Below are 25,321 nucleotides of genomic sequence, written 5' to 3'. Positions count from 1 at the left end.
CCCCGAAGGCGCGTTTTCGGGTCAATGAATTCATATTCACAGTGATACGTCCATCTTTGAGGCCTAGAAGGTGTTCGCGGATTATTTAAGGGCATACCTGTCTATTGAGGATCCTGGCCGTCATCCTAGGCGTTTTTCCCCTATGAGCCAAGGGTAATTGAATCTCGTACTATTGGACACACCTGGCCTTCCACTTTGCTCGGATTATGCCCAGTTATTCTCCATGGATGCACAGTTTACTTAGTCAAAAATTGTTAAGTACTAAAATTCAATAGTTACATGTACATGTGTTAGTATATAAATGGTGGGAAAATAAATGCGGGGCACTGTTTCTGCACGCTTGGAGAATGAGAGGGTAAAGGGACAGAAAAGAATGTAAACATGCTCTTACCCGATATATTCAATGCTTCGTTTGTTTTCTACTAGAAGGTCATTTTCACAATGTCGTCAAAAACGACTCGTGTAGCAGTTACGCAGGCTGAGCCAGAGTGGCTAGATCTAGCCGCTGGTGTAGTAAAGACCTGCCACCTCATCGCAGACGCTGCCCAGAATGGTGCACAATTAATTGCCTTTCCAGAGTGCTGGATTCCTGGATATCCATGTTGGATTTGGTACGTTCAATCGACATTTTTACAATGCACCTTGTGTAGTATGTAGCAACTAATCGTCCCAGGAGCCGACTTCTCGACGTCGAGTTAAATGTGGCATACATCAAGAACTCCATTACCCTCGATTCTCCAGAGATGCACCAAATTCAAGCATGTGCTAGGAGCTATTCGATCGCAGTATCACTTGGCTTTTCCGAAAACGATAACAACTCACTCTATATCGCCCAAGTAATAATTGGCGTCGACGGAGAGATTAAGTCGCACCGGCGAAAGATGAAGCCTACCCACATGGAGCGCACCGTTTTTGGAGATGCCTCCGGAGAATGTTTCTCCAGTGTTGTGGAGTTGCCCTTCGGACGTGTCGGGGCTCTGTCTTGCTGGGAGCACATCCAGCCACTGCTGAAGTATTTCATGATTTCGCAGAGAGAGGATATTCACGTCTCTGCATGGCCGAGCCTGACTCCTCATACAGGAAAAACTGATCTCTGGTCTATGTCTGCCGAAGGTTAATCAATGCATCCTATGCTCCTAATACGCATGCTGACATACTTTCTAGGTTGTCAGAGTTTGTCACAGACATGCGCTATAGAGTCGCAGAGTTTTGTTCTCCACTGCACAGCCGTAATTACTGAAAATGGTGTGAAGGCAATGAACACAAGTAAGGGAATGTTGATGTTCCCCGGGAGGAGGCAGCTCTGCGATCTTTGGTCCTGATGGGAGGAGATTGACTGAGCCCGTTGGCAGCACTACTGAGAGCATCATCTATGCAGACCTTGACATGAATCAAATTATGGCGAGCAAGATTTTTGCAGATGCTACAGGTCACTATAGTCGCCCGGATCTTATGCAGCTTAATGTGTGCAAGGAAGTGAAAAAGATGGTGACTGATACTGGCACAGATGCTGCAACTGTGGAGTAGCTCGCAATAGATTATAATTCCATAAATCATATGAAAAATTCAACAAAGACTTCAAAGTTTTGTGATATTAATGGATAATTCAACCTCTGTATATATATAGCACTACATACTTTGTATGTTTTCCCCCGCAGACGGTGAAAGCAATTATAACCAACTAGAAGACTAGGAAGTGCGTGAATTTTGACAAATTCATGGTTGGGAATACATGAATACATGGACAAGGATGTAGGAGGACCTGACGCTATACCCCTAGATGTTGTTCCACGGACGGGTGGAATTAAGTTAGCGCCAGGGTCTTCTTGGAACCCCACCCGGCCTCCGAACGCTTTATATTAATTGATCGTCCGATTGCCTTGCTGAGATTGGAAAATTTCCTACGGGGCGGGTAATGACGTGAGAAAGTCATGCCTTTGACTGTAAATCTGTCTAATGTATCTTTGGGGTTTTGGCAAAATTGAGAGCTGACAGGACTACTTCGCAGACTCTTTGTAAATGGATAAAGATCGCTGAAGACATGGCGATTTAGCCGTTGATGTCTTCATCTAGAAAGAAGAGAGGGGTACGGATATGTATTCAAATTTAATCATGTTGTTTCATGTCTATATAAACCATTGAACTCTCGAGGTCATGAACAGCATCCTTTACTACTGATTACATTTTTCAGATCAATTCACTTGACACACGCTTTTGGTTCCTACGCTATGTTGTCGCCATTGATCATTGGGATCGCTGCTCTCGCCGGCATTGGCTTCTGTGATACAACCCTTACACAGCAACCTATTCTGTGGGAAGACCTTGCAGACTTAGATGTGTTCCGGGTGAATGACACATTCTACTATTCTGCTTCTACAATGCATTATTCCCCGGGTGCTCCGATCTTATCAAGTAAAGACCTAGTCAACTGGGAATACATTGGGCATAGCGTTCCCAGTTTGGATTGGGGATCTAAGTATTCCCTGGAGGATGGTGGATCCGCATATGTGAAGGGAGTTTTTGCTTCCACACTTCGTGTGCGACCAAGCGATGGGCGGTGGTTTTGGGTTGGGTGCGTTGAGTACAGCAAAACCTATATTTATACTGCCCCAAGTGCAAAAGGACCTTGGACGCAGTTGGTTGAATTTTCCGATAAGTGCTACTATGACTGTGGCCTCCTCTTTGACGATGATGGAACGCCGTATGTTGCCTTTGGGGGCACCAATATCGAGGTGGCTCAACTATCCACCGATCTGAAGAGCCAGGTTAGCAGTGAAGTTGTCCATACATATGACGTCTACGCTGAGGGAAGTCGTTTGTATAAGGTGGATGAAACCTACTATATTCTAAATGTTGATCCTAGTACCGCCATTGAGTACGTGCTGAAGTCTAGCAGCATCTGGGGGCCCTATGAGTCTGCTATCCTAGCAAATGCTCCATCTTGTCCATCCGAAGTTGGTGGCCGTGCTCATCAAGGTGGAATTGTGGACGACCCAAATGGCAATTGGTATTATATGGCATTCTGCGACTCATATCCAGGAGGCCGTGTCCCAGTGCTGGCGCCCATTGAATTCCCTTCCAGCGGGTTTCCTAGGCTTCCCGACTTGAATTCATGGCCAAAAAGTGTGACAGTGCCTTTGGCCACAGTGCCTCAAAAAAGTCTAAGCTACACAGACTCCTTTTCGGGCACTAGCTTAAGTCCACAATGGGAATGGAATCACAACCCAAACACAAATGCTTACAGCGTGAACAACAAATTGATTCTCCACACAGCTACTGTCACCAATGATCTATATCACGCTCAAAACACTCTCACCCATCGTGCTCTCGGGCCCAGCAGTGCGGCCACAATCAAGCTCGACATCAGTGACATGCATTCTGGTGACCGTGCGGGTCTTGCAATCTTCAGAGACCTCTCTGCATGGGTGGGAATTATCAACAATGGTGACAACAAGGTGGTCGGTGTTTGGACCGACCTGAAGATGACCATTGCTGATGGTAGCTGGTCAACCGTCGATGTGGGCTCTCTAGAAGCATCAGAAAATATCGGCAGCTCGGGCTCGATTTATCTCCGTGCTCACGGCAACTTCAGCCCCACGTCAGATCTGGCGGTGCAGTTTTCATACTCCACCAATGGCCACAGTTTCACCAACATTGGTTCCGTATTCACCATGGGTACGAAATGGGAGTTCTTTATGGGCCATCGATATGGTATCTTCAACTTTGCGACTAAATCACTTGGAGGGAAGGTAACAGTTTCTAGTTTTACGATGGAGGCTGTCTAGGAATTTTATGTATTGGATTTCTGTTGTTGTGGTATGAGGTGATGTCAGTTCTACCTTTGATGTCTAGTCTTCCTGTCTGTTATGAACAATTGTTTAGCTTAGCCCGTTATGATGTCGAATTCTAGCAATAAACTTTTTATTGCTCTGAATTAAAGATAGCGCCGCTAATGCCTCTTGCCATGAGCAATTTCTATTTTCGGGTAAGAGAATAAGTAATTACAATGGGGATCACTACCATGAATACCAACATTGCCAGTTAAGTAGAGACATAAGCGCTAGCTGAAAGTAATTATATAAAGCCCACCCCTTGGTTCTCTATCCAAGTCCTTCCAAGTTCCAACTTCAACTTGTGCTACAAGGAAGAATGGTGTAATGAGACAAAATGTGAGAGTTGACCACGGAAAATTATAGTGGGGAAAATTACTTCTCCCTGATACTGCGCAGCTGCCATCGCTACTAGGAAATCCATGGACTAGTCTACACTGTGATGGTGGTCGTGGTGGTCACAATGACGACCACATCAGATGCACACTTGGTCATAGTGGGTGTAGGAACGGGGAAAGTTGTGGTCTCGGTTACTGTAGAGGTGACAGTGGGCCGTTGCTCACAAGAGGTGCTGGCGCTTGACGCTTCCACGGCAATGGTAGTTTGGGTGGGCAAGGTAATCTCAACAGCCTCATCATCACCCACAGAGCTGCTGCTCTGGACAGGGATGCTGGTTGTCAAGGGCAGTTCGGATATGGAAACATGGTGGTTGTGGCTAGGACGGTGTGTGTGGTGGGGTCCTTTGGAAGAAACGAGAGGAGTTGATGATGGTGCCACAGTAGCCGGGGTGCTGGATGCAGCGGAGCTGTAGGTGACGGACGAAGAGGGATAATTTGTCACGGCCATTGCAGACCAAGCTGTGGTGGGTGCAACGCTCACACCCTGGGCGGTAACATTGGCATTGGCGCCATCAGGCCATACACGAGGTCCCGGCATAGTGTAATTTGTGAAATAGGGGCGGTACATATAGAAGAGAATTCCGGGCTCATTACCATCATAAACGCCAGGAATCTTAACAGTAGGGCCAGGAACAGCCGTGCTGTCACTCTCAACCTCAATATGGGCACAGTTGAAGTAGAATTCAGCACCGCCAAATTCGCCAGCTCCGTGCAGCGCAATATGTTCAATGCGAACAAGGTACTGACCAGCGGGCGTTTCCTTGGGAAGGGTGAAGTTGAATTGGTTCTTGCCCGTCACGCCCCATTGAATTCCGTCACTGCCAAAGGATGTGGGACCAAGCTCGTAGATCTTGAACCAGTCGCCCGAGCCATCGTAATCCTTGACGCTGCCAGGTGCTTTGGACAGATAGACCTGCATGGGACCAGGAAGCTCAATTTTAGCGCCAAAGTCGGTACCAAATCCAATTGTATCACCGGATTTGACCTTATAGACATCCGTCTCCTGGGCAAACGGATCTGAACCCGTGTTGCAACGGAAGTCATTACTTCCGTAGTTCCCCTTGTATGGCATAAAGTTTTGAGTGTCCTCGCGCACATACTCATAGTATTCGGTCTCATTCCCATTCACGATGAGGGTAGGGAAGAAATAGTGCGCGGAAACGCTTGGGATGGTAGCTGCCGCGAGGGCGAGAGCAAGCTGAATGGACTTCATGGTGAAGATGGTTTGAAATAGCAAAAGTAGTATACAAGTTTCAAGTGAGAAAGTAATAAAAGAGGGTAGCGGTCTCAATCACCAGGATCGAGATTCCAAGAATAAACCAAAGGGAGAAGAAAAGAATGAATACAATACCGAATGAAAGGACTCTCTCGCTATCTCATAGGAGTGCGGGTTCGGTATTTATTACTTTGGGGTCTCCATTTTCGGGAGAGGAAAATTTTACCGAGTCCTGCTTGAAGCGGCAATGAGCTAGATAGATCGCTAGGCTCGTCTTGCTTCGCTGGGAAAATCTGTCAGATTTGGTTCAATCTGAAACGCTTGGTACTTTGATGAGACTGGGCATATATCCATAATCTTGGCAGGGATCGAACTGAAACAGTGCGATACCCAATATTAATCGACCACCAGTGTCTGTTAATGGTCCTAGTTCGCGCTAAATGCAAAGTGCAAACTCCAATTTTTTGTTGGAGATCCTGTGGTTGATCAATGGTGCGGGTAAGGAGCTTCGCTTTTTGCCGCATAACTCGCTAACAACAATTTGATTTGCCTTGGAAAAAACTGCGGGTGGAGAAGAGGCGCAGGACTACGCCTCTCGGCCCAAACATTTAGGGAAACATCACCAGCTTAGCTGGTAAGGCTACTCCATACTAACTGTGGAAGGGCAGGAAATAATTAGACGTGGAGACATTAGCGCTGTCAGGGGAAGGTGGAGCCAAACATCATAGAATAGAGTGCATAAGGCTAAATGCACAGGCGAATACACCCCCTTCATAAATGCACCCCACTGCTGTGTCGGAACATCAAAAGATTGGTTGCCAAGTCGTTTGACAATACTCCGTACGGAGTACATAACTAGTTATCTAGTCTTAGATATTATTCAAGTTGATTTTTAATCCACGGATTACCCGTACGCATCGGCTCGCAAACCAAAACAGATGATCGGATAAATTTTTTGTTCAATGAAGAACATGTATGGATGTATTATGGCACTTGGGCATGCAATTTCCACGCTTTCTTCTGTTTCGTTCATTCAGCAGGAATTGCAAAGAAACAAGTATCTTCTTGATATTCCCCCTCTCCTTTTTGGGATCTTCAAAGTTGACCATGAGATCAAGATGGGCAACAACTAGGAAGCCATCTCTTATTTTCTCGAGTCTCATCAAATCCCATTTTCTCATCTCCATATTCCGTCGACTCCTTCGCGAGACTAGCATTATCAATGTACCTCTCGCGGAACACTCCGATCGATTGAATCTTGAGACTAAAGTTGCCTTTTTGTGCTCCAAAGAAACTAAAAAAATTAGCACCCATGTTCTATCCTCCCTTGGTGTGAAGCTTACCTTCGAATCATGATCCGAAACCTCCTTATATGCGTCAAATCCAACGGCCTCGCATCTTCTACTGGCTTCCCTCGATATGTTGGTTTCAGATCCTTCCATGCCATACGCACTTTGCCGCCTGTCTCGCTCGCGGAAAAATCATATTCCCAGACAAGAGCACTCTGTTCACGGCCATCTGGCCTCCGTTGTGGGATTTCGTCTGTCAGGGAGAAAGTGTACCGGTTTCCGTCCAATGGAACAGTGTGTATCTCAATGCCGTCGTGTCCGCCAAGGTCCCATATTTGCTCGTCTCCGACCGTACGTTGTGACGCAAAACCTGCGCCGCCGAGTGTCTCAATGTCGAGGTTGCCGTGGAAAATCACCCCTTCCGCGATAGGCTTAAGATTCGACACAGATGATCCACCGCGTACGCGGTCGTCAGAGGCGGTCCAGTGATTGAGGTCCCAATCCGGACCGAAAAGTAATTGGTTGGTAGGATATTCCATCGTGAATGCAAAAGGTGCTGACAGGAAGACGGTTGAACAGTGTGAATCGCCGACTGCGAACTGCAATCCGATCGATCGATAGATCGGCTGGTTCATTTTTCTGATGACGTCATTTATAGTTAAGCGATAAACAAAATCTAGCGGCCTGGCAAACAAGGCCGTATAAATCTGTCCGACTACTCCGTATGGTGGAAATGTATGGGTCCAATCAATGGTCTTCAACTCTCCGTATTGCTGTATTGACTTCCTGGCAATTTATACTGTCCTGATTACATAAGAAATATTACTGCATACTTAGGATTAATAAATCCTCCGGTATCCTGGTGTATCTGCGCCGACACACCCCCTCAGCGGTCCCAGTATGCTTGCTGAGATCGCTGTATCATCTTGTAATTCCTAGTCTATAAGATGGCCTATATCAACCATGTTGAGCAGTCGCACGAAGCTCTCATGCTTTTGCCGAGTGAGCAATTTGGTGAGGCCATCAGCAACCATGCTTGCTGTAGGCACCCAGCGCACCCGTATTCGACCCTGTTGGACTTCCTGGCGGAGCCAATGGTGGTGAATATCGACATGTCGAAGCTTCGTTTCAAAAGCTGTGTCCTCGCTTGTCAATAAGCTGATAGTCCTCTCGTTATCACAGTCGATTGTCAGGTGGTGTGACGGAGTAAAGGCGAGGTTTTGAAGCAATCGGCGCCACCATTGGAGCTGCTTTCCTGCCTCCGATAGGCCGAGTAGCTCTGCTTCTGTGGTTGACGTTGTCACTGTGGGTTGCTTGCTTGCTTTCCAGTCAATTGGACCGCCGTATGCTTGACAGATATACCCAGCTGAGCTTTTTCTATCCGGGTGGTCTCCATACGAAGCGTCACTTGCAAACTGCACCGAGTCGGTCCCAGTATTGGCTGTTCCGTACTCAATCGCTAGGTTCCGGGTGGAGTAGAGGTAGGTGATGACTCGATCAGCTGCTTGCTGGTGCTGTGGACCGGGGTTCGTGAGAAATTGCGCGAGCTTCGCGGTCGCCTTTGCAGCGTCGGGCCTAGTGATAATGGTGGTATACCCTGCTGAGCCCACCTTTTGCTGGTATAGCAGGATTTCCTTTGGCGTTGCCACCCCCTGAAAAGGGGTCAATTCCTCAACCGGCAGTGGAGTATAGACTGGTGCCCTTTCTGTCAAGTGATATCGGGTAGCAATGCTTGTCACATAGCTATCTTGATATAACCAGAGCTTCTTTTGTTGCCGGTCTCGAATGATTCGTATGTTTAGGAACCATGCTGCTTCTCCATGATCGGTCAGTTCCCAGTGTGCTTCGAGATCTCGCTCTAATTGCTGTGCCTGCGCCTTTGCATTGGTATGACTGGCGATTAGGATATCATCTATATAGAAGAAAACCAGTAGTCCTTTTCCCATAAAAACGCATGGGTCTTCTGGCACTTGCTGTAGACCTAGCTTGCGGAGCACGCTTGCTGCTTCTTGCTGCTAAAGTCGTGGTGAAATCCGTAGACCGTATAGCGCGCGACGTAACTTCCAGCATTTACCTAGGTTTTGAAATCCCTTAGGCATATGCGTATACGTCTCTTGGTCTAACTTGCTGTTTAGGAACGCGGTGACAGTATCTCTCTGTCTTAGGTCAAGATCAAAGGCAGCAACCAAGGCAAAAATCATCCTCGCTGTCCTTGCTGCTAGCGTAGCAGCTCTCTTTTCCTCGTGAGAGATGGTTTCAAGGTCTCCGCGCACACAGATACGGGCCTTAAGCTTCAAAAGGTACCCGTCCTGGTCAAATTTGTATGAGAACACCCATAAAAGAGGGAGAATCTGCTTCCCTCGGTCTCTTGGTTTCTTAATAACCTCAAAAGTCCCCTTTTCAGAGAGGGAGTTGATCTCCTTCCTCATCGCTACGAGAAAACCTTCCTGAAATGGGTGGTTCATCATATCCTTCCAGTATTTTGGCGGTGGTGGGAGGTCGTCTCGGTGGCGGCGAGTGTCTGGTTTCTCAGCGTATAAGCCAGCGGCAAAAGCATGGAGTAGCGCCGGCGGTTCCACTTCTTGGGTGGTGCTTGTCGCGTAGGCGAAGTCTTTTTCCTGCCTTACTTGGCGTCTACGCCTACCACTGAGTATATTGCTGGTATCCACATCTCCGATTATCTCTCTTCTCGGAGCCAGTAGCTCTGCCTGAAGTTGCTTCTCTAGTTCGTCTTCAGTGGTTTCAAGATCCGCTTCTTCTTGCTGGATCTGGTCCCTTTGATCTCCCTCGGTATCCACCCCCTGACCAGAGCCAGTATACCTCTCTTGCTCCTACGGTGGGGTGATTGGTAGTGGTGGTAGGGGCTGTTCAATCGGAAAGGAACCTGGTAGTGCTTGTGGTGGAGGGTCTGGGGTCGGCCAATATAACCTATCACCCACCCCCTGGACTGGGGTAGTCCCTCGTTGGTTGACTGTCATCTTTTGGACCTCTGCTTGCTGCGGAACCTCCTCTTGCTGCTGTACTTGCTGAGGCTCCTGTGCTTCCTGTAGATCCTGAGTCCTCTCTTCTATCGTACTAGTCTCCTCTTGACTAGTAATTTGGTGGTTTATCACCTGTGCGACCTCCTTAACGGTGAGTTCCTGTGGTCCCGTTATAGCTGGTAGTGGGATAGGCTGATATTTCTCATAATCAGGGGTATATTTTCGTGTCTCGTCAATGACTGTATCCCTGATATACCTCACTTTCCCACTATGTGGGAACTAGATCTTCCAGATATTCGAGGCAAGGTATCCCACCACGAAGCCAATCTCTGCACGTGGGTTTATCTTATCGGACTGTACTTGCTTCTCAATCCTGCAGTACGCCAAGCTTCCATATAACCTAATATTTGATAGGTTTATCCTCGGCGCCTGTGGTGCGACTTCCTTCCTCACTTCCTCCCATAGTACCACCCACCGATTCTCGGCGGCGATATACGTTGGTGTACGATTTAATAACTATACGGCGGCGCTTGCGAACTCCGGCTATAGCTCCTTTGGGAGGTTCCCTTCGAGGGCGAGCATACGCATCCGGGTGATAATCATTCCACCTGATCTCTCAGTATACCCATTCATCTCTGAGTGCCCTGGGGGGGAGTGATATATCAGGATACCATCGCTTGTGAGACTATACTCCGCTGCTCTGCCAGCTGCTGCTTCATTGTCGTAGTGGAAGGCCTTGATTGGCAGCTTCCACTGATTTCTTGCAAGTTGTACAAACTAGTTGATGGCCAATTGATATTCAGGTTTCACTTCGTGAGTCATGATCCAGTGGAATCTCGGTCCTTCTAGGTAGAAGTGGGATATCCAGCGGTGCTTATTGTAGGCTGGCTGCAGCTGAATTAGGTCGAAATGCACCCTTCCAAAACGTCCAAAGGTACGTCCAACTTGTCGTCTTGAAATCTGCCTCGGAGCACTTCCTGTCTTACAGGTCTGATATAGAGATTCTTGCTCTGTGCTTGCTCCTCCTTTATCGTCAAGAACAACGCCGTCTACCATAGTAGCAAGCTTTGCTACGGTCCGCGGTTGAATATATGCTAGGCGTCGGTGCCAAATTTCAGAGGAAGCCCTTGATTCCTGTGGCTTCACTGATTTCCGTTGTGCTTGCTGCACAGCATATACTTGTTGTGGCGGAGCCTCGCCTGGCTTGTCAAAGATCCAGAGATTGAATTGATCCTATAGGTTCACACAGACGACAGGTCTATTATTTGGGTCCCGTATACAGTTTGTACGTTGGCACCAGAGGCCGCCTTTCTTCTTTAGCATCGCGTACGACACGAGACTCGTATAGAAACTTGGTGAGTATAGAGCGTCGCTTAAGGTGATCTCTATCCTTCCCTTTACCGGGTGTCTCCCTAAAAGTCTGACTTTGCCTCTCCCTAGCACCTGCGTGGTACTATCTCCGGTTGTTAGGTCAATTATATCAGGTGTGAAGTCGACGAATAGGGCTCGGTTATTGCAGATATACGCACTTGATCCGGTATCAAGAATCCACCGGTCACGGAGGGAGGGCTCGCCTGCCTTTGCCACAGAGAGCACGTACTTGCTAATCTGTATAGCTTCACTTGGCTTGCTTCGAAAAGTGGTTGCAAAGCTGACTTGGTTGGCGGATTCGGCTGGTTTTTCCTGTGCTTGCTGAGCTTGCTGAGCTTCAGCTATCACTTTATCCACCCATTGCTTCTAAGCGTGGTCCTTTCCTAACTTCTTCTTTGCTTTCTCTAGTTTCCCTTCGTTTAGGGTATACCCTTCTGGCCGAATCGCTTCGTTTAGGAGCCAGCAAGTAGCAACTTTATGCTTCGGGTGTGAGCTACCACAAGGGCAGTGTCTCTTCTCAAACGGAAGCTTCTCTTGCTTTGTTTCCGGTTTCGCCTCTTGGTGACCTTGCCAGGTCGAGAAAGCGCCTTTTGGAGGAGTGGTTGATGACACCACCTGTGCTCCTATCTCGCGATTCATCGCGCGGAATGATTCAAGGAGATCTCGGGTATCGTACACCTTCTTTTCCATCACTATTTCCTGGTATTTGCCTTGCCACCATATAGGTAGAACTTCTTTCACGGCGTGCAGGAAGTCCCTATTGGCATCTCCGTCCTTGATACTAAGACTAACCGCTTGCTCCCTTAGCGAGTTCCACTTTTGAAGCCACTTGTCGATGTCTCCAGTCGGCTTCTGCATTGCAAACACTTTCCAACTCATTCGGATTTCCTCCTCATACGCGGTCGATCGAGCGAACCGAGACTTCAGATACACAAGTCTATCATACGGTGTACGATATGTGATCAGTGCGAGGTGGTGTACTGGGTCAAGATAGGTGAGGATATATTCATTTACATCACTCAGTCCCTTTGCTTGCTTCTCCCATCGAGTATAGCTCATTTTATACACGTCTGCTTGGTCTCTCCATTTCCTTCGATCTGTTTCGGTGCCCTCTTCAGGATATTCTGGTTGTACCGGTTCCTTTAGAGTATCAGGTCGTTCAGTTGACGGGGTATCCGGGTTGCAGTGATCCCAGACATTTTTTTGCATTGCGTATAGCTGCACCTTCGCAAACCAGGTGAGCCATTGCGGTGCATCCTTCAGTTTATCGCCCTTCATGGCGGAGAGAATCGATGCTGTTTCCATTGCTGGATGCTGTGTTGTTTTGATGTGAAACAAGGGATGACTTTCTGCGGAGTGGCTTCGTGGAGGTTTATAAGACAGTTTCTAGCAAGTTGCTAGGTACTATATGCCGATATAGTAGTCTTATTCAGTGCGAACCGGGCTCATAACTGTCCGACTACTCCGTATGGTGGAAATGTATGGGTCCAATCAATGGTCTTCAACTCTCCGTATTGCTGTATTGACTTCCTGGCAATTTATACTGTCCTGATTACATAAGAAATATTACTGCATACTTAGGATTAATAAATCCTCCGGTATCCTGGTGTATCTGCGCCGACAAAATCCATACTACGGGCCATTTATTCTGAAGGTGCTGGATCTGAGCGTCGAAATAAAATTAGGGTATATTGACTCTATTACATGAATTCATATCTATCAGACATCATAAGGTTTCTTTTCAACATCATAAACGGGCGAGCATGCCAATTTACTTCTCGTTCGCAGCCATGGACCGTATACCTTGAACAGAACAGGAATAGGAATCATCACGATTGCAATACATCCAAGCATGGTGCCCGCCCATTGAACTCCTAGGTTCTCCATCATCTGCTTCGAGAAAAGTGGGAACGAGCAGCCAACAGCTGAGCGTAAGATCGTGTTCGCAGCAATAGTCGAGGCAGCCCTGTCAATTAGGTCAGTGACTAGTTTTCACAAGATAGATAAGGTAACATACAAGGTAGGATAGCAGTCAACGATATAATTGAAGCACTGCAGGAAGATCAAGAAGATCCCGGCTCCGGTCAGTAGCCCTGAAGCTACAGGAGCCATCCAGTGAATGGATGAAGTGTATCCGGTCCAGCCGAACCTATTTGGTATTAGCTCGGAACAGCACATATTATTGAGGATTTCAAAGATGGTACTCACCAAAACATCCCCCCCGCAAATGCCACAGCTCCTATAATCGCTGCTGGGAGGCGCCATTCGGGAATAGGCTTGTCACCATTTGCTGCCAGCTTCGTCTTATACGAACCCTGTATCAGGAGGATATAGACGCCGCCAAGGAGTTCACCGATGATAATGCCAATAAATGCAAGTCCGCCGACGCCCATACTCATTCCGTAAACACCTTGGAAGACAACAGGGTATGCGCCTAACAAGGCATAGATGAGGCCATAGATGAAGGAGATGTACAATGAGACCAGAAGCAGTATGGGCTCCGTGATCAACATCACAATGGGCCGGGCAAAGTTGTTCCGCAGAAGCTCCTTAAGATCCACTTCCACTTCATCTTGCTTTGCATGGATGCCCCAATTGCGAGTCTGACGACGTAAAGTAGCTGCCTTGCGGACAAGGATGACCGGAGCATAAGTCTCATCGAGGAAGGCAAAGACAAGAACAAACCCTAGGAACACCATCATTGCAGAGATATACATGGTCCATCGCCAGCCCAGAGGGCTCATTGCAATGAAGCCACCCACAAACGGTGCCGAAAAGGGCCCGATAAACACCGCCATGCAGAAAATCGACATCACGGCACCCCGTTGGGTATTGTTGAACAAGTCTGCAAACACAGCGGGGACGACTGAAATGGGGCTGGCCGAGAACAGACCAGCAAAGAAACGACAGATCATGATGGTCTGGATATCTTTGGCAACTGCACATGCTATGGTGAAGATAGCACATCCGAAAAGTCCGAGAGATAGCGGCCAACGTCTGCCGATCAGCTCTGATCCCGGTGCCCAAATTGTTGGCCCGGCTGCGAATCCAAGGACATAAAGTGTCACTGCAAGTGAGCCCACTTCGGCGCTTGTGTTAAACTCTTGGCTGAAGCCGGAAATAGCTGCCGAGAAGACAGCGCTGGTAAACGATCCGGCGAAAGTACCATAGCATAGGATGCATACTAGCATTATTCTGTTGAGATATTAGCAAGTCTATCTTGATATTGATAAGGAGGAATGGCAGTGGACATACCGCCGAGGTGTAGACCAATTGTATGGATGTAAAGGATCATTGGCTCCATCGAACTCTACGACATAGCCTTCCGAATCCGGCAACAGAGGTGGGTAATCTTTGTTGGCACCCATAGGAAGCCATTTATCACGGGGAGTAGGCCCTCTTGTAGAGCCTACAGTTGTTTTCTGTTGGAGTCGATATGTGTTGATGCGGGTGAGTTCTAGAGTGTCGATTTCCTCAATTGTATCATCAGATTCATGACTGTGAGAGTCAGTGGGATAGTCGATATCTAGCTCATATTTGTCTGGATGTTGATTGAGACGATCCATTGTATGCTGTCATGTCAAATTTTGGGGATCAGATTGGAAGTTTGTGTGGGAATATACAAGGCTCTGGCTGAGGAAGGCAACGCAGTATATGTTCCTGTTTTGGTCGGCCCATTGATCACATTTTTTCCTTGCTAGTCTTCTGGGCCTTCGGCCTAATGCCAAATCCATCTTAAAATGGGCCCTGGTTGACGCAAAGCGACCTCTACTAGGGCCAAAAACCACTTTTAGAAGCTCCATAGTTTTCCGCTGTGGCTTTAAATGCTTTAAATATCCACTATCCAGTCATATTACCCCGGCAGTGTAAGTCATTGACCAGTTAAAAATCAAGTCAGATTCGGCTACACTCGGAGATGTGGCTGACCACCGTCTGAAGTGGTCCGCCGAGGACAACCGACCATAGCCGTTATCAATTTTGTTTCAGGCGAAGAAAAACTCTTCAATATGTTGATATTTTCGGGAGGGAAATAACCAATACTGACACGATATCTATATTATACACTGCTTTCAGACCGAATCCCACCACGTGAAACCGGTTTGGCGTGTTTCCCGTGCCGAAGCCGTCGGAGCGGAGATCGGGACCCAGTTAGTTCCACAGTCGATGTAGGTACATACATATATGATAAACAAATTTTCAATGAACTACTCGCTGGCTTCTTTTGCTTTCGTAGACCAAGATAAAAATATCGTCCAACGTGAATATGACAATTCGTATATATGTTTTAGTGGAAAGGCTAGTGGACCTTTTGTAAACTATTTGCTTATATAGTTATACTGATCATGCATGATTATCGTAATCATCTTCCGTTTGTAGCTTCTCACAGAGATCTTTCAGTGTCCAGCCAGCCCATTCAAAGTCACTGGCCTCAAGATAGATTTGCCCACTGAGTCGAACCCACCAAGACCCCTGAAAAGGAAAGACTGGCATGAAAGTGTTGTATAACTTGATCATAGTCTGCTGCATCCATTCAGTCACGGTCATATCCGGGTTGTTTCTTCGTTTGACCAGACTCCCATCTCCCAAAGTGGGCTTCTTGATAGGAAGGAGGATGTTAACCATAAAGCAGTCTGTCGAATTATGGGCAGCATTGTCGAGAATCACTGTCCCTAGGATATCTGCAACCGTCTGTCCACCTTTATGGGCAAGCTGAATACAGTAATCCCGAATTTTAGTCTCACCCCCGCATACCATTTGTCTCCACCGGATGGCGTCGGGCACTGTTAAGAACGCAAAGTTGTCGGTTGTTCCAACGAACTCGAAATTGGAGACAAATTCTGTCTTTTCTCTCACTGGCTCCTTGGAAGTGCTGCAAGAAGTTTTCCCAGGCGATCGAGGAACGAACCCATGGCTTGTTGGTAGAGTACTTCGCATCATTCCTTGGTTGCGCTCGGGGACGTAAAACACGGCACATCCGCGAGGAGTAAACAGCCATTTATGGCAGTTGCTGACCAGGAAGTCCGGGTCCAGCGAGGATAGATTTAGATCGATTTGTCCAATTCCATGGGCGGCATCAATCAAACTCAATACACCCTCTGAACGGCAGAGCGCTGTAAGTTGCTCAAATGGAAGCCGTAGACCCGGGTTGGACGATATTGTATCAAAAATAGCAATGCGCGGGTGATAACCTTCCATGCGCGAGGTCTCGATCGCTTTTCGAAATGCAGAAACCATCTGGGAGTCGTCAACTGGATGCATGAAGCCAATCTCTCTGGTGTGAACCCTGTCTTCATTGGCTTCACAAACATAATTGGTCGTCTTGCCACATGCTCCATATATGATATCCAACTGAAGAATCTCATCTTTTCCATCACTATTCCATACCATATTTCTCATAACTGTATTGACTCCAGTGGTCGCATTTGGAACAAAGACGATGGTGGACTCCGGTACACCAAGGAAGTCGCTCATGGCAGCCCGGGATGCGTCCAAAAGTTCGGGGAAACGGTACTTGATGAAGGGACATGGTGTAGCCTCGCATTCATCGCGTAATTCATTTGCTTTGTTGCGAATAGCGACAGGTGATGTTCCGAAGGACCCTAATGTAGTAAGTATGTGAACTGGCGTATAGAAAAAGTCGTTTCTTTACCATGATTCAGATTTCGATAACCAGGGGCAAATGAAAAATGCCGACGCATTTCATGTCCCAATGGTGTCGGCTCATATTGACATGGAGGCGACATCTTGGATTGGATGTTTGAAAGGTGACAGTTCCAAAATCCTATTTTAACACGACAAATGTCCCCGCAATCCCCCGCTTTCTCTTCCCCACTGACTTGATGCTACGGAAAAATACAACATCGACAACGCTTACAGAAACTCAGACCTTATTGTGGACCTCGTATATCCCTGTGATACGATAAGACTGTCGATCAACAAATGGACTGATAGATGGGATGGGATAACATTGGCCCAACCAATGTCTGCCGACGCGATCATTTCCCTATTCAGTGATTCCGATAATGACCCCATATCCCCCAAAAGCTCTCAGCTGCTACTCCGCATGGTGATCCTCAAGCTTACTGTCTAACCCTCCGGGTCCGTGCATTCCATACAAAATATGCGACAACAGAATGCTCGGTCATTTTACTATGAAGTCGCCAGTCTCACTCCAACAGGCCGCAGCCGCAGCATCCCCCTCAACGATACAGAGTCAACTTCACCTCATAGGACATGGAGGCAGAAAATAAAAAAGTGGATCATGTGAAGCATCATGAACGGCCCGAACTCGACAAAGGGGTCAGGATGCCGACAGAAATGGGCACCCTACAGCGCCGGCTCAAGTCCCGCCATATTCAATTCCTTGCTCTCTCTGGTGCTATTGGGACTGGTCTCTTTGTTAGCACAGGTCAAGTACTTTCGTTAGCCGGGCCATTATCGACGGTCCTTGCATATCTCATAACTGGCTTTAATCTCTATGCGGTGATCAACAGCATGGGCGAAATGGCGACCTGGCTTCCATTACCTGGCGCCGTTCCCGTGTACGCATCTCGATTTGTCGATGAGGCTCTGGGGTTTACTCTAGGTTGGAATTATTGGTATCAATTTGCTATTGGTGTTCCGATTGAGATAAGCGCAGCTGCTCTTGTGATTGACTACTGGCCTAACAACATTTCCTCTGCCGTGTGGATCACTATACTTTATCTAGCTATTTTTGCCCTCAACTGCCTTCCTGTTAGGATCTATGGTGAACTCGAGTTTGTGCTTGGTTCGATCAAGCTTCTAACCATTGTGGGGTTGATGTTGCTCATGTTCATCATCACACTTGGCGGAGCTCCGACACATGACCGTATAGGGTTCCGCTACTGGAAGCATCCTGGTCCTATGAATACCTATCTAGAGGAGGGATCCTTAGGGCGCTTTCTAGCGTTTTGGAAAGTTTTTATTCAGGCAACATTCAGCTATGGGGGCAGTGAAATGGTGGTGATTGCAGCAGGAGAGACTGAAAACCCCCGGCGAAATATCCCCAAAGCCGTGCGGCGTGTTTTCTGGCGCATTGCTATATTTTACGTTGGCAGCGTTTTTCTTGTCGGTCTATGTGTCTCATCTAAAGACCCTAGGCTGCTCAACGCCATTGGCGCAGGCGCGGCAGGTGTGGGGGCCAGCCCTTTTGTTATTGCAATCGAAAATGGGGGTATTCAGGTTCTACCATCCATCATCAACGCCGTTGTTCTTACGTCGGCATTTTCGGCCGGTAACTCTTTCTTTTATGCTTCGACTCGAATTCTATATTCCACAGCATTGGATGGGAAAGCACCTCGATTTCTGCGATTTGAGAAATTTGGAGTTCCATACGCTTGTGTTGCCGTCACTGCTGCTTTGAGTCTACTTGTGTACCTCAATGTCTCATCAAGCTCGGCTGAGGTCTTTTTCTGGATTAGCAACCTCAGCTCTGTGAGCACATTGATCGTGTGGTCGTCAATTGCTGCGACCTATGTTCGTTTCTATCAAGGACTAAAATACCACGGCATCTCACGGTCTACTCTGCCATTCAAGTCACCTTTTCAGCCCTTCCTGGCTTACTTTACAATAGTATTCTCCTTGACTGTGGCATTCTTCAATGGGTTTGATGCTTTCTTTCCTGGTCATTTCAATGCCAAGTCCTTCATCCCACCTTACATTGACATTCCCATCTTTGCTTGTCTTTTTCTGGGTTACAAACTCCTGAAAAGAACAAAATTTGTTAAGTTAGAGGACATGGATTTCTGGTCTGGCAAAGAAGAGATCGACCGACTAGAATCCATGTGGGAAGAGCCTAAGCCTCGCAACTTTCTTGGTATGTGCACGTCTTTCTTTCTAAGGCTACTTTAGCGGCTTGTTTAAGATACTGACACACATCCCACAGAACGAATATGGTTCTGGATTGCATGAGCTTGAATAAGCTGTTCGGCGTAATGGTGAATCAGTTTCACTAACCTCCCGCATTGTACTTCCACCGGCGAGTTAGGGTATCTCAATTGGTATCTCCAGTAGATATATACTATAAACAATTCACTTGCCAAATGCCAAATCCATCAACAAGCAATATGTCTAGTTGCTCTGTACCAGAGAACAGAAACTCCAAATGCGTAAGCAAACAATAGTCCCATGTCCACATAATTGGTTGCGCAATTAACCACCAAACATCATGAAACTCATGAGTCCAATCCAGCCAGCCAGAAAAACTGCGGTCACAATGCCAGCGCCTGCCTTATCGCCAGTTGTCACTGCATTCATCTTTGGATTGGAAGCGTCACTATCAGTTTCGCCTGCTGTTGGATTGCTGGTACTGTTTCCACCAGTGGTTGATGTCACCGGAGCAGGCTTATTGAAATTGATCAAATTTGCTGTGAAGATATTTGTAACGCTGATCTGTTCCTCCATTCCCATCCAGCCATCCCATGTGGACTTATACCACTGGACACCACAGGTTCCATTGTTGTTGCCAGTACAGGATGCGGCAGCTGCCTGTCCCGATGTTTGCAGTTTTGCGACAATGCTGTCAAACGTTGATGGAACAAGTAGAGCAGTCAATGCTAACCAGGAGGAAGTCAGTCCTTTGAAGAGGATCTCGTTGTTATTGCAAGTTTCCGTGGACTCGCAGTAATAGTCCTCAATGATCCCACCGGTGAGGAAAAAGTTGTCAAATGTCGCGTTCAAAAGGCCATTTACTGCCGTCAGCCATTGAGACTGAGTAGTTCCATTTGTCTGTGGATGGGGTAGTGTTAGTTCAAGTCCTCTCACACAAACATAGAAAACGCGGAATATGAAACGGGAATTCCTTACATAGTTGTACATATACGCTGCCCCCATCAGGTAAGTGCCGTAGTTGTACGTCCATTGCGAATTTCCCTGAGTCGCACAATCATTAGCAACATCGGTGGAATCAGCAACATTCCACGTTGTGTTGCTAAGAAGAGGTGACGAGACAGACCAATCCCAGATTTTGTTAGCCCACTGGAGATAGATTGCATCTCCGGTGTAACGGGCTAAACGCGCAGACAACTGAAATAAACCCCCATTAGAAATGGAATTTTTCATTGTATAGCCAGACTGGTAGGGCCAGATCTGCCACCGTAGCCCACCGCCACACGAGGATGTATCCCATCTTTTGATCTGAGTATTGAAGACACCCTGGGCCAAAGAGAGCCAAGAGAATCCACTCGAGCGGTCCGGAAATGCGAACTCAGCGGCCGTCATAGCTGCTAGACCCCAGAACATTTGATCGTCGTTTCCCTAGCAGATAATCGGTATTAGATGTTGTTGCTTTTTGAGATTCTTACGTTACTAACCAGATAAGAACTGTAGTTGCTTGGCATATAGTCCCCGTCCGTGCCTGACTGCCATTGCAATGCAACACTTAGTTCCTCATTGTATGTCGTGTCGCCAGTGAAGTGCCAGTATTCTAGGAGTGCAAGCAATAGTGTAGCTCCTTCCCACCATTTGTCTGGAAAGGCTCCAGGGATTTGGCCGGTCTCGTTGCCGTAATAGTATTTCATCATAGCGTAAGTCGAGGTACTCGCAGCATCTTTGATCGACTCTGGGAAAAACTCAAATGTTAACTTCTCATTACCCATAGTAATTAGCATAGAATCAGAATATACTCTGCACCACGTACGTTCACTGTTAATATCCAAGTCGATTGTGTGTGCTACACTGGAAAGCAATAATGCAACAAGAGCACCTCTGGTAAGGGACCATCCCCCGAACAAGTGCATAATATCAAGGATGGTGTATGGCAACCCATACAAAGTTGGATAATGAAAAAGATCAGGCACGAAACGGAGACCAGTATGCTTAACAGTAGTCAGTGAGGCACCAAGGAATAGAATAAGGAATGGAATAAAAAAGATTCTTCAAAAATAGACATCAAGCAATCTCATTTTAATATTATTTTTAGATATAGAAGGGCATGCGTAATCCTCGGCGCTAGCGTCGTCAACTCTTTGTGGAGTCCACGGATGTAAAGACAGTGGGGACCAAGTGCCAAGCTTTCACAAGCTTTGGTTTTCGTTGATCTGATTGGCTTCATATTTCCTCTGCTCATTTTCTAATGTACACCTGGGCATATTCATAACTCAGATGAGCCCTCGGATGCTTGCCGCTTATCGGAAATTTCTCTTCTCCAGCGATATCCCCGATAGAAAACAACCCATAGAGCAGGACTTCCCAACACCCAGAGGCCAGCGATGAATGTAGCTGTCCATCCAATGCCGATGGATTTGATTAGAGGGGACGCAATAGCTGTGGCTCCAGCGCCCATAAGACAACGAAATAAGTTATTCGCTGCAGCAGCAGTGGCAGCACTTTGGTGATTGATATCAATAACTAAAGTACTCAAGGTGTTGAATGCACTTGTAGTTGTAAGACCAGTGAAGAACAACATCACAAGGGGGCCCCGCCAGCGTAGTGCGATATTGCATTACCCAGCCGTAGCCTATGATGCAAAGACTAGCCAAATAAATCAGTGGGAGAGTGATCGCAAGGCGTGCTCGCTCGATATCGAATTTTTCGATTTCCTGCTGTCGATTCTTGTGGATGATCATTCCTTGCAACTGTGCCTCGCGACGGAAGTTCCAGTCCATAAGTTGTCCAACTACCCAGCGGGAGCTGATGCTTCCAACCCCCATGGGAAGATAGCACAGTCCAATTTGAATAGAGTTGAACCCAAATCGACTCGCCAACTCGGTCGACAAAGTGCTAATAACAGCCATATACCCTGCGAACAAGAAGGATCCATACAATAGGATTAATCCCATCTCCTTCTGCATAGCTAACATGAGAGCTGAAATTGGGTTTGGGCGCTTCTTCAGTTCCTGGACGGTGGAGTAATCGGCGGTCCCTTGTTCGTGGAATCGTGAATTTTGTACAAATAATGTCCACAGTGGACGATTCCACGGGGCTGGCGGCACTGACCCATTCCCCACGACAGCTCGACATGTCTCAGGAAAAACAACAAGGATCACCACAAAGCAAACACCAGATAGAATGACCAGAAACCAAAATATGGATCGCCATCCCAGGAAATGGTCCAATAAACCACCGATAACGGGGCCAAGTGTCGGTCCTAGTGCTATTCCAATTCCAGCATATCCAATATACTTTCCTCGCTCGGCGCGGGTTGATAGATCGGCTACAACAGCGCTTCCCAGTGCAATTGTGCCACTACTGCCCGAGGACTGCATACAGCGCAGAATCATTAGGGCCGTGAAGTTGTTTTGCAAAGCGAGGCCAACATTAGCTCCAAGATAAATGACAAATGCAATGATATATGCAGGACGACGCCCATAAATATCAGAAAAGCTGCCAATGAAAGAAGGTGCGAGACCTTGGAATATCTATAGATGATCAGCTTCATGTTGTCTCGGTACATATACATCGGTGGACATTACCAGATATGTGGTGATAGTCAGGTTTATCAGCGACACAGAAACATCCATGTCGTTAGCCAAGGAGGGGAGCGCTGGTAGATAAATACTGCTAGAAAGAGGTGAAATTAGGGCCGCAAAGGATCCCGTCATAATAACGAAAGTCTTTTCGCCATTTGGCAGGACACTATAAAGGGGCCCCAATTCATCACCAGTTGTTTGTTTTTCCTGACCAAGTTCTGGGCTTTGGGATTGACTTGGATTTAGGGTGTGAGGTTTCTCTCCGTTGACTGTATGCCATGCCTTGCACGGGGAGGATGGACGCGGCTCGGTTGCACAAGAATCCGATGGGTACACAGGTTGCATGGCCGAGAAGTTTAGATGGAGAACGTGATCTTTAAGGAGATACCCAGAGTATATGTATTTTTTTCGGCCATTGCGATCGCGCTTTGTTTCAAGCTCGATTTTGTTTCTCTCTCATGTTTTGCTTAGCGCTAACGGACCGTTACCGGGAATCGTGCCAAGTGCCCAACACATTGTGTTGGCAGTCAACGATAATTCCCAGTCAACAATAAATTTCGAAATTAGGTTGTGTATAGTATGCCCATAACTACAAAAGGTATAAAGTCTACAAAATATTACATTCATTTTTCTCAACCCTCAAACTGGTTAGAGGAGAAATAAGAAGATTCGCTCAGCAAAATTGTTAATTGGAAGTAAAAACAAAAAAAGATGAGGGCCCGAAGCGCGATTCGAACACGCGGCCTCTCCGAGATTGAGATGGAAACCCAAACGGAGAATCATACCACTAGACCATCCGGGCGATAGATGAGATAAGCATCAGGAACAGGTCTTCTGAATGAGACCATTTAGCTCCGCTCTGGTTATTCATATCACACTCTCATTCATCTCGCTCACGTCTTGATGTTTTCGTCCTTATTTCCCCGAATGAATTCTGCAATTTTGTTGATCAGCTTCTTTTCCACTTGCATTCCAAGGTTAGCAGAAGTCTGGCTTGCTGATGAAGTTATACTATATTAGCAATCCCTCAAGGGTTTTATCGTAATTTATAAAGAATCCATAGATTTTTCCGAAACAAAGTGGGGCGCCGAATTCGTGCCATTGTACGGAGTATATAGTATTGCCCATGTTGATAGTGCATATTTTTTAAGGGACGCATTTGTATTTACCAATAGTCCAAGCTGCGGGGTTTTTTTTGCTTGGCCGATAGCGCTACTAGACAGCTCTACTTTTACATTTGATCATAATAACAATAACTAGGGAATTGATATATCAACACCTCCCCCTGCTAATTCAGTAACCGCCTTCCATACCTTGCTACCACTGTAGAGTTTTCTGCCATATCACCATATAATTCTGGTTTACATAGTAAAAAATCGTACATTTCATTGACTTCTGCATTGATCTACTCTAAAAATTGCATATACTTCTTTTTCATACACCTCCCCGCGCGCGTTTTCCTCCACATTCCTATCCTCTAGTCTCGGTGTCACCACTGCCAGTTTCACTACCCCTTGTTCCACGCCCACCTCCCCTTATACGGGGTGTTATATGATAAAAGTGACTTAATTTTGTATAGGGTTTATATTTAAATTGTAGGTATCTATCGTCTTGCTAGTATTATGTGGGGAGTTAGACACTGAGACGGTGTAGAAGACGGTCAGTTGGTCCTTGAATTTTTGGGCTTTGGGGTGTCGATATATCAGTTCCCAAATTATTGATAATGTCGAGACATACTATATGGCGACCTAGGCTCTGAACCAGCCCCACAATGTATACTCCGCCCGGATGGTCTAGTGGTATGATTCTCCGTTTGGGTTTCCATCTCAATCTCGGAGAGGCCGCGTGTTCGAATCGCGCTTCGGGCCCTCATCTTTTTTTGTTTTATTTTTCAAAAAAATTAAGTCTGTTCTTTTGATGTCCTAGACTAGTATTTCCCGATAAAGCTTCGAAAATGTGATCGTAATCTTTCAATGGCATGAAAACAAAATTTGGGGCTCAAGTAGATAATATATTCATCTCCGCGTATTGATTAATATACATACTTCAAAGCCTTAGAGAGCAACCAACGAGTCTCGTTAAGGACCTTACGGTTGGGTCGGTCCACGGGTGTTTGTGTTTATTATCTGGGCAGTAATTTGTAGTGCAGAAACGTAGGATACTTCAGCTTATAAATTGGAAATCGCTAGACTCCTAGTCTATACAGACACAGACTTAACTATCAAAGACACCTTTAGCCGTATACCGGTCGATTGGTACTCTAACAGTAACAGTTGTATTACAATCTTACAGCCGAGGGATAGGTCTACTATAATACCCGACTCGGTAGCAATTATAACTCTAAGCACTCGCTTAGGCCATACTTTATAGTCTATTACACTTAGCGCAGAGCTAAATGTATTTTCGTTTTTTTTTGATGAAGTTTCTTTTGCAACAATAAAAAGCCTGTATGAAATACATAACTATCCATGTGGGTTATAGTTGTGTAGGATAATTGGTATCAAAAGGGGTTTTGAACCCTGAGTCCTATAAGTCTTCGTATCCGGATGAGCACACCACACCTGGACCGGATTTAATGCTCAATCATGTAAGGATTATGGTGCCTCAGGCGGGTATTTATATAGATGATGTATTGAAAGGCGGCGCTGGAGAATCCTGCATTGCATATTCCGTACGATCTAGTATTACCTTAAAAATTGCCGGTTCATCGAAGAACTACCTGATGCAACCTTTGTTGATCACCATGATTGAATTTCCCCCTGGACTCCTGGGTCTGGTACTATTCATATACGGAGTAGTATTCTCTC

General features: G+C 46.6%; 9 protein-coding genes across 9 annotated transcripts; 3 read left to right on the top strand and 6 right to left on the bottom strand.

The window, feature by feature from the left end:
• Nucleotides 1-441: 441 nt before the first annotated feature.
• On the top strand, nucleotides 442-1,527 carry N7479_007944 (carbon-nitrogen hydrolase family protein; the record flags this gene model as incomplete). The annotated part of the gene is made up of 4 exons (XM_057255638.1): nucleotides 442-611; nucleotides 674-1,113; nucleotides 1,165-1,266; nucleotides 1,295-1,527. The coding sequence occupies 4 exons, from the start codon at nucleotides 442-444 to the stop codon at nucleotides 1,525-1,527; spliced, it is 945 nt and encodes a 314-aa protein (XP_057109500.1).
• A 701-nt stretch (nucleotides 1,528-2,228) lies between these two features.
• Nucleotides 2,229-3,785, top strand: N7479_007943 (putative xylosidase/glycosyl hydrolase; the record flags this gene model as incomplete). Its single annotated transcript, XM_057255637.1, has 1 exon — nucleotides 2,229-3,785. The coding sequence occupies one exon, from the start codon at nucleotides 2,229-2,231 to the stop codon at nucleotides 3,783-3,785; it is 1,557 nt and encodes a 518-aa protein (XP_057109499.1).
• Nucleotides 3,786-4,262: 477 nt separating this feature from the next.
• N7479_007942 (lytic polysaccharide monooxygenase auxiliary activity family 9 protein) lies at nucleotides 4,263-5,441 on the bottom strand (the record flags this gene model as incomplete). Its single annotated transcript, XM_057255636.1, has 1 exon — nucleotides 4,263-5,441. The coding sequence occupies one exon, from the start codon at nucleotides 5,439-5,441 to the stop codon at nucleotides 4,263-4,265; it is 1,179 nt and encodes a 392-aa protein (XP_057109498.1).
• Nucleotides 5,442-6,557: 1,116 nt separating this feature from the next.
• N7479_007941 (CIA30 family protein) lies at nucleotides 6,558-7,272 on the bottom strand (the record flags this gene model as incomplete). Its single annotated transcript, XM_057255635.1, has 2 exons — nucleotides 6,558-6,738; nucleotides 6,788-7,272. The coding sequence occupies 2 exons, from the start codon at nucleotides 7,270-7,272 to the stop codon at nucleotides 6,558-6,560; spliced, it is 666 nt and encodes a 221-aa protein (XP_057109497.1).
• A 5,532-nt stretch (nucleotides 7,273-12,804) lies between these two features.
• N7479_007940 (MFS transporter) lies at nucleotides 12,805-14,651 on the bottom strand (the record flags this gene model as incomplete). The annotated part of the gene is made up of 4 exons (XM_057255634.1): nucleotides 12,805-13,051; nucleotides 13,103-13,234; nucleotides 13,294-14,280; nucleotides 14,341-14,651. 4 exons carry the CDS (start codon nucleotides 14,649-14,651, stop codon nucleotides 12,805-12,807), a joined length of 1,677 nt encoding a protein of 558 aa, XP_057109496.1.
• Nucleotides 14,652-15,426: 775 nt separating this feature from the next.
• N7479_007939 (Pyridoxal phosphate-dependent transferase major region subdomain 1) lies at nucleotides 15,427-16,829 on the bottom strand (the record flags this gene model as incomplete). Its single annotated transcript, XM_057255633.1, has 2 exons — nucleotides 15,427-16,685; nucleotides 16,736-16,829. 2 exons carry the CDS (start codon nucleotides 16,827-16,829, stop codon nucleotides 15,427-15,429), a joined length of 1,353 nt encoding a protein of 450 aa, XP_057109495.1.
• A 490-nt stretch (nucleotides 16,830-17,319) lies between these two features.
• On the top strand, nucleotides 17,320-19,017 carry N7479_007938 (Amino acid/polyamine transporter I; the record flags this gene model as incomplete). Its single annotated transcript, XM_057255632.1, has 2 exons — nucleotides 17,320-18,922; nucleotides 18,992-19,017. The coding sequence occupies 2 exons, from the start codon at nucleotides 17,320-17,322 to the stop codon at nucleotides 19,015-19,017; spliced, it is 1,629 nt and encodes a 542-aa protein (XP_057109494.1).
• Nucleotides 19,018-19,257: 240 nt separating this feature from the next.
• N7479_007937 (glycoside hydrolase family 76 protein) lies at nucleotides 19,258-20,843 on the bottom strand (the record flags this gene model as incomplete). The annotated part of the gene is made up of 4 exons (XM_057255631.1): nucleotides 19,258-19,833; nucleotides 19,912-20,361; nucleotides 20,409-20,665; nucleotides 20,744-20,843. 4 exons carry the CDS (start codon nucleotides 20,841-20,843, stop codon nucleotides 19,258-19,260), a joined length of 1,383 nt encoding a protein of 460 aa, XP_057109493.1.
• Nucleotides 20,844-21,196: 353 nt separating this feature from the next.
• N7479_007936 (uncharacterized protein) lies at nucleotides 21,197-22,859 on the bottom strand (the record flags this gene model as incomplete). The annotated part of the gene is made up of 3 exons (XM_057255630.1): nucleotides 21,197-21,431; nucleotides 21,481-22,463; nucleotides 22,518-22,859. 3 exons carry the CDS (start codon nucleotides 22,857-22,859, stop codon nucleotides 21,197-21,199), a joined length of 1,560 nt encoding a protein of 519 aa, XP_057109492.1.
• Between the last annotated feature and the right edge of the window lie 2,462 nt (nucleotides 22,860-25,321).

This window comes from Penicillium vulpinum, assembly GCF_028829585.1.
Source record: "Penicillium vulpinum strain IBT 29486 chromosome Unknown utg000003l_segment0_segment0, whole genome shotgun sequence".
NCBI classification, from domain to species: domain Eukaryota; kingdom Fungi; phylum Ascomycota; class Eurotiomycetes; order Eurotiales; family Aspergillaceae; genus Penicillium; species Penicillium vulpinum.
This window is presented reverse-complemented; position numbering and strand designations above follow the sequence as displayed.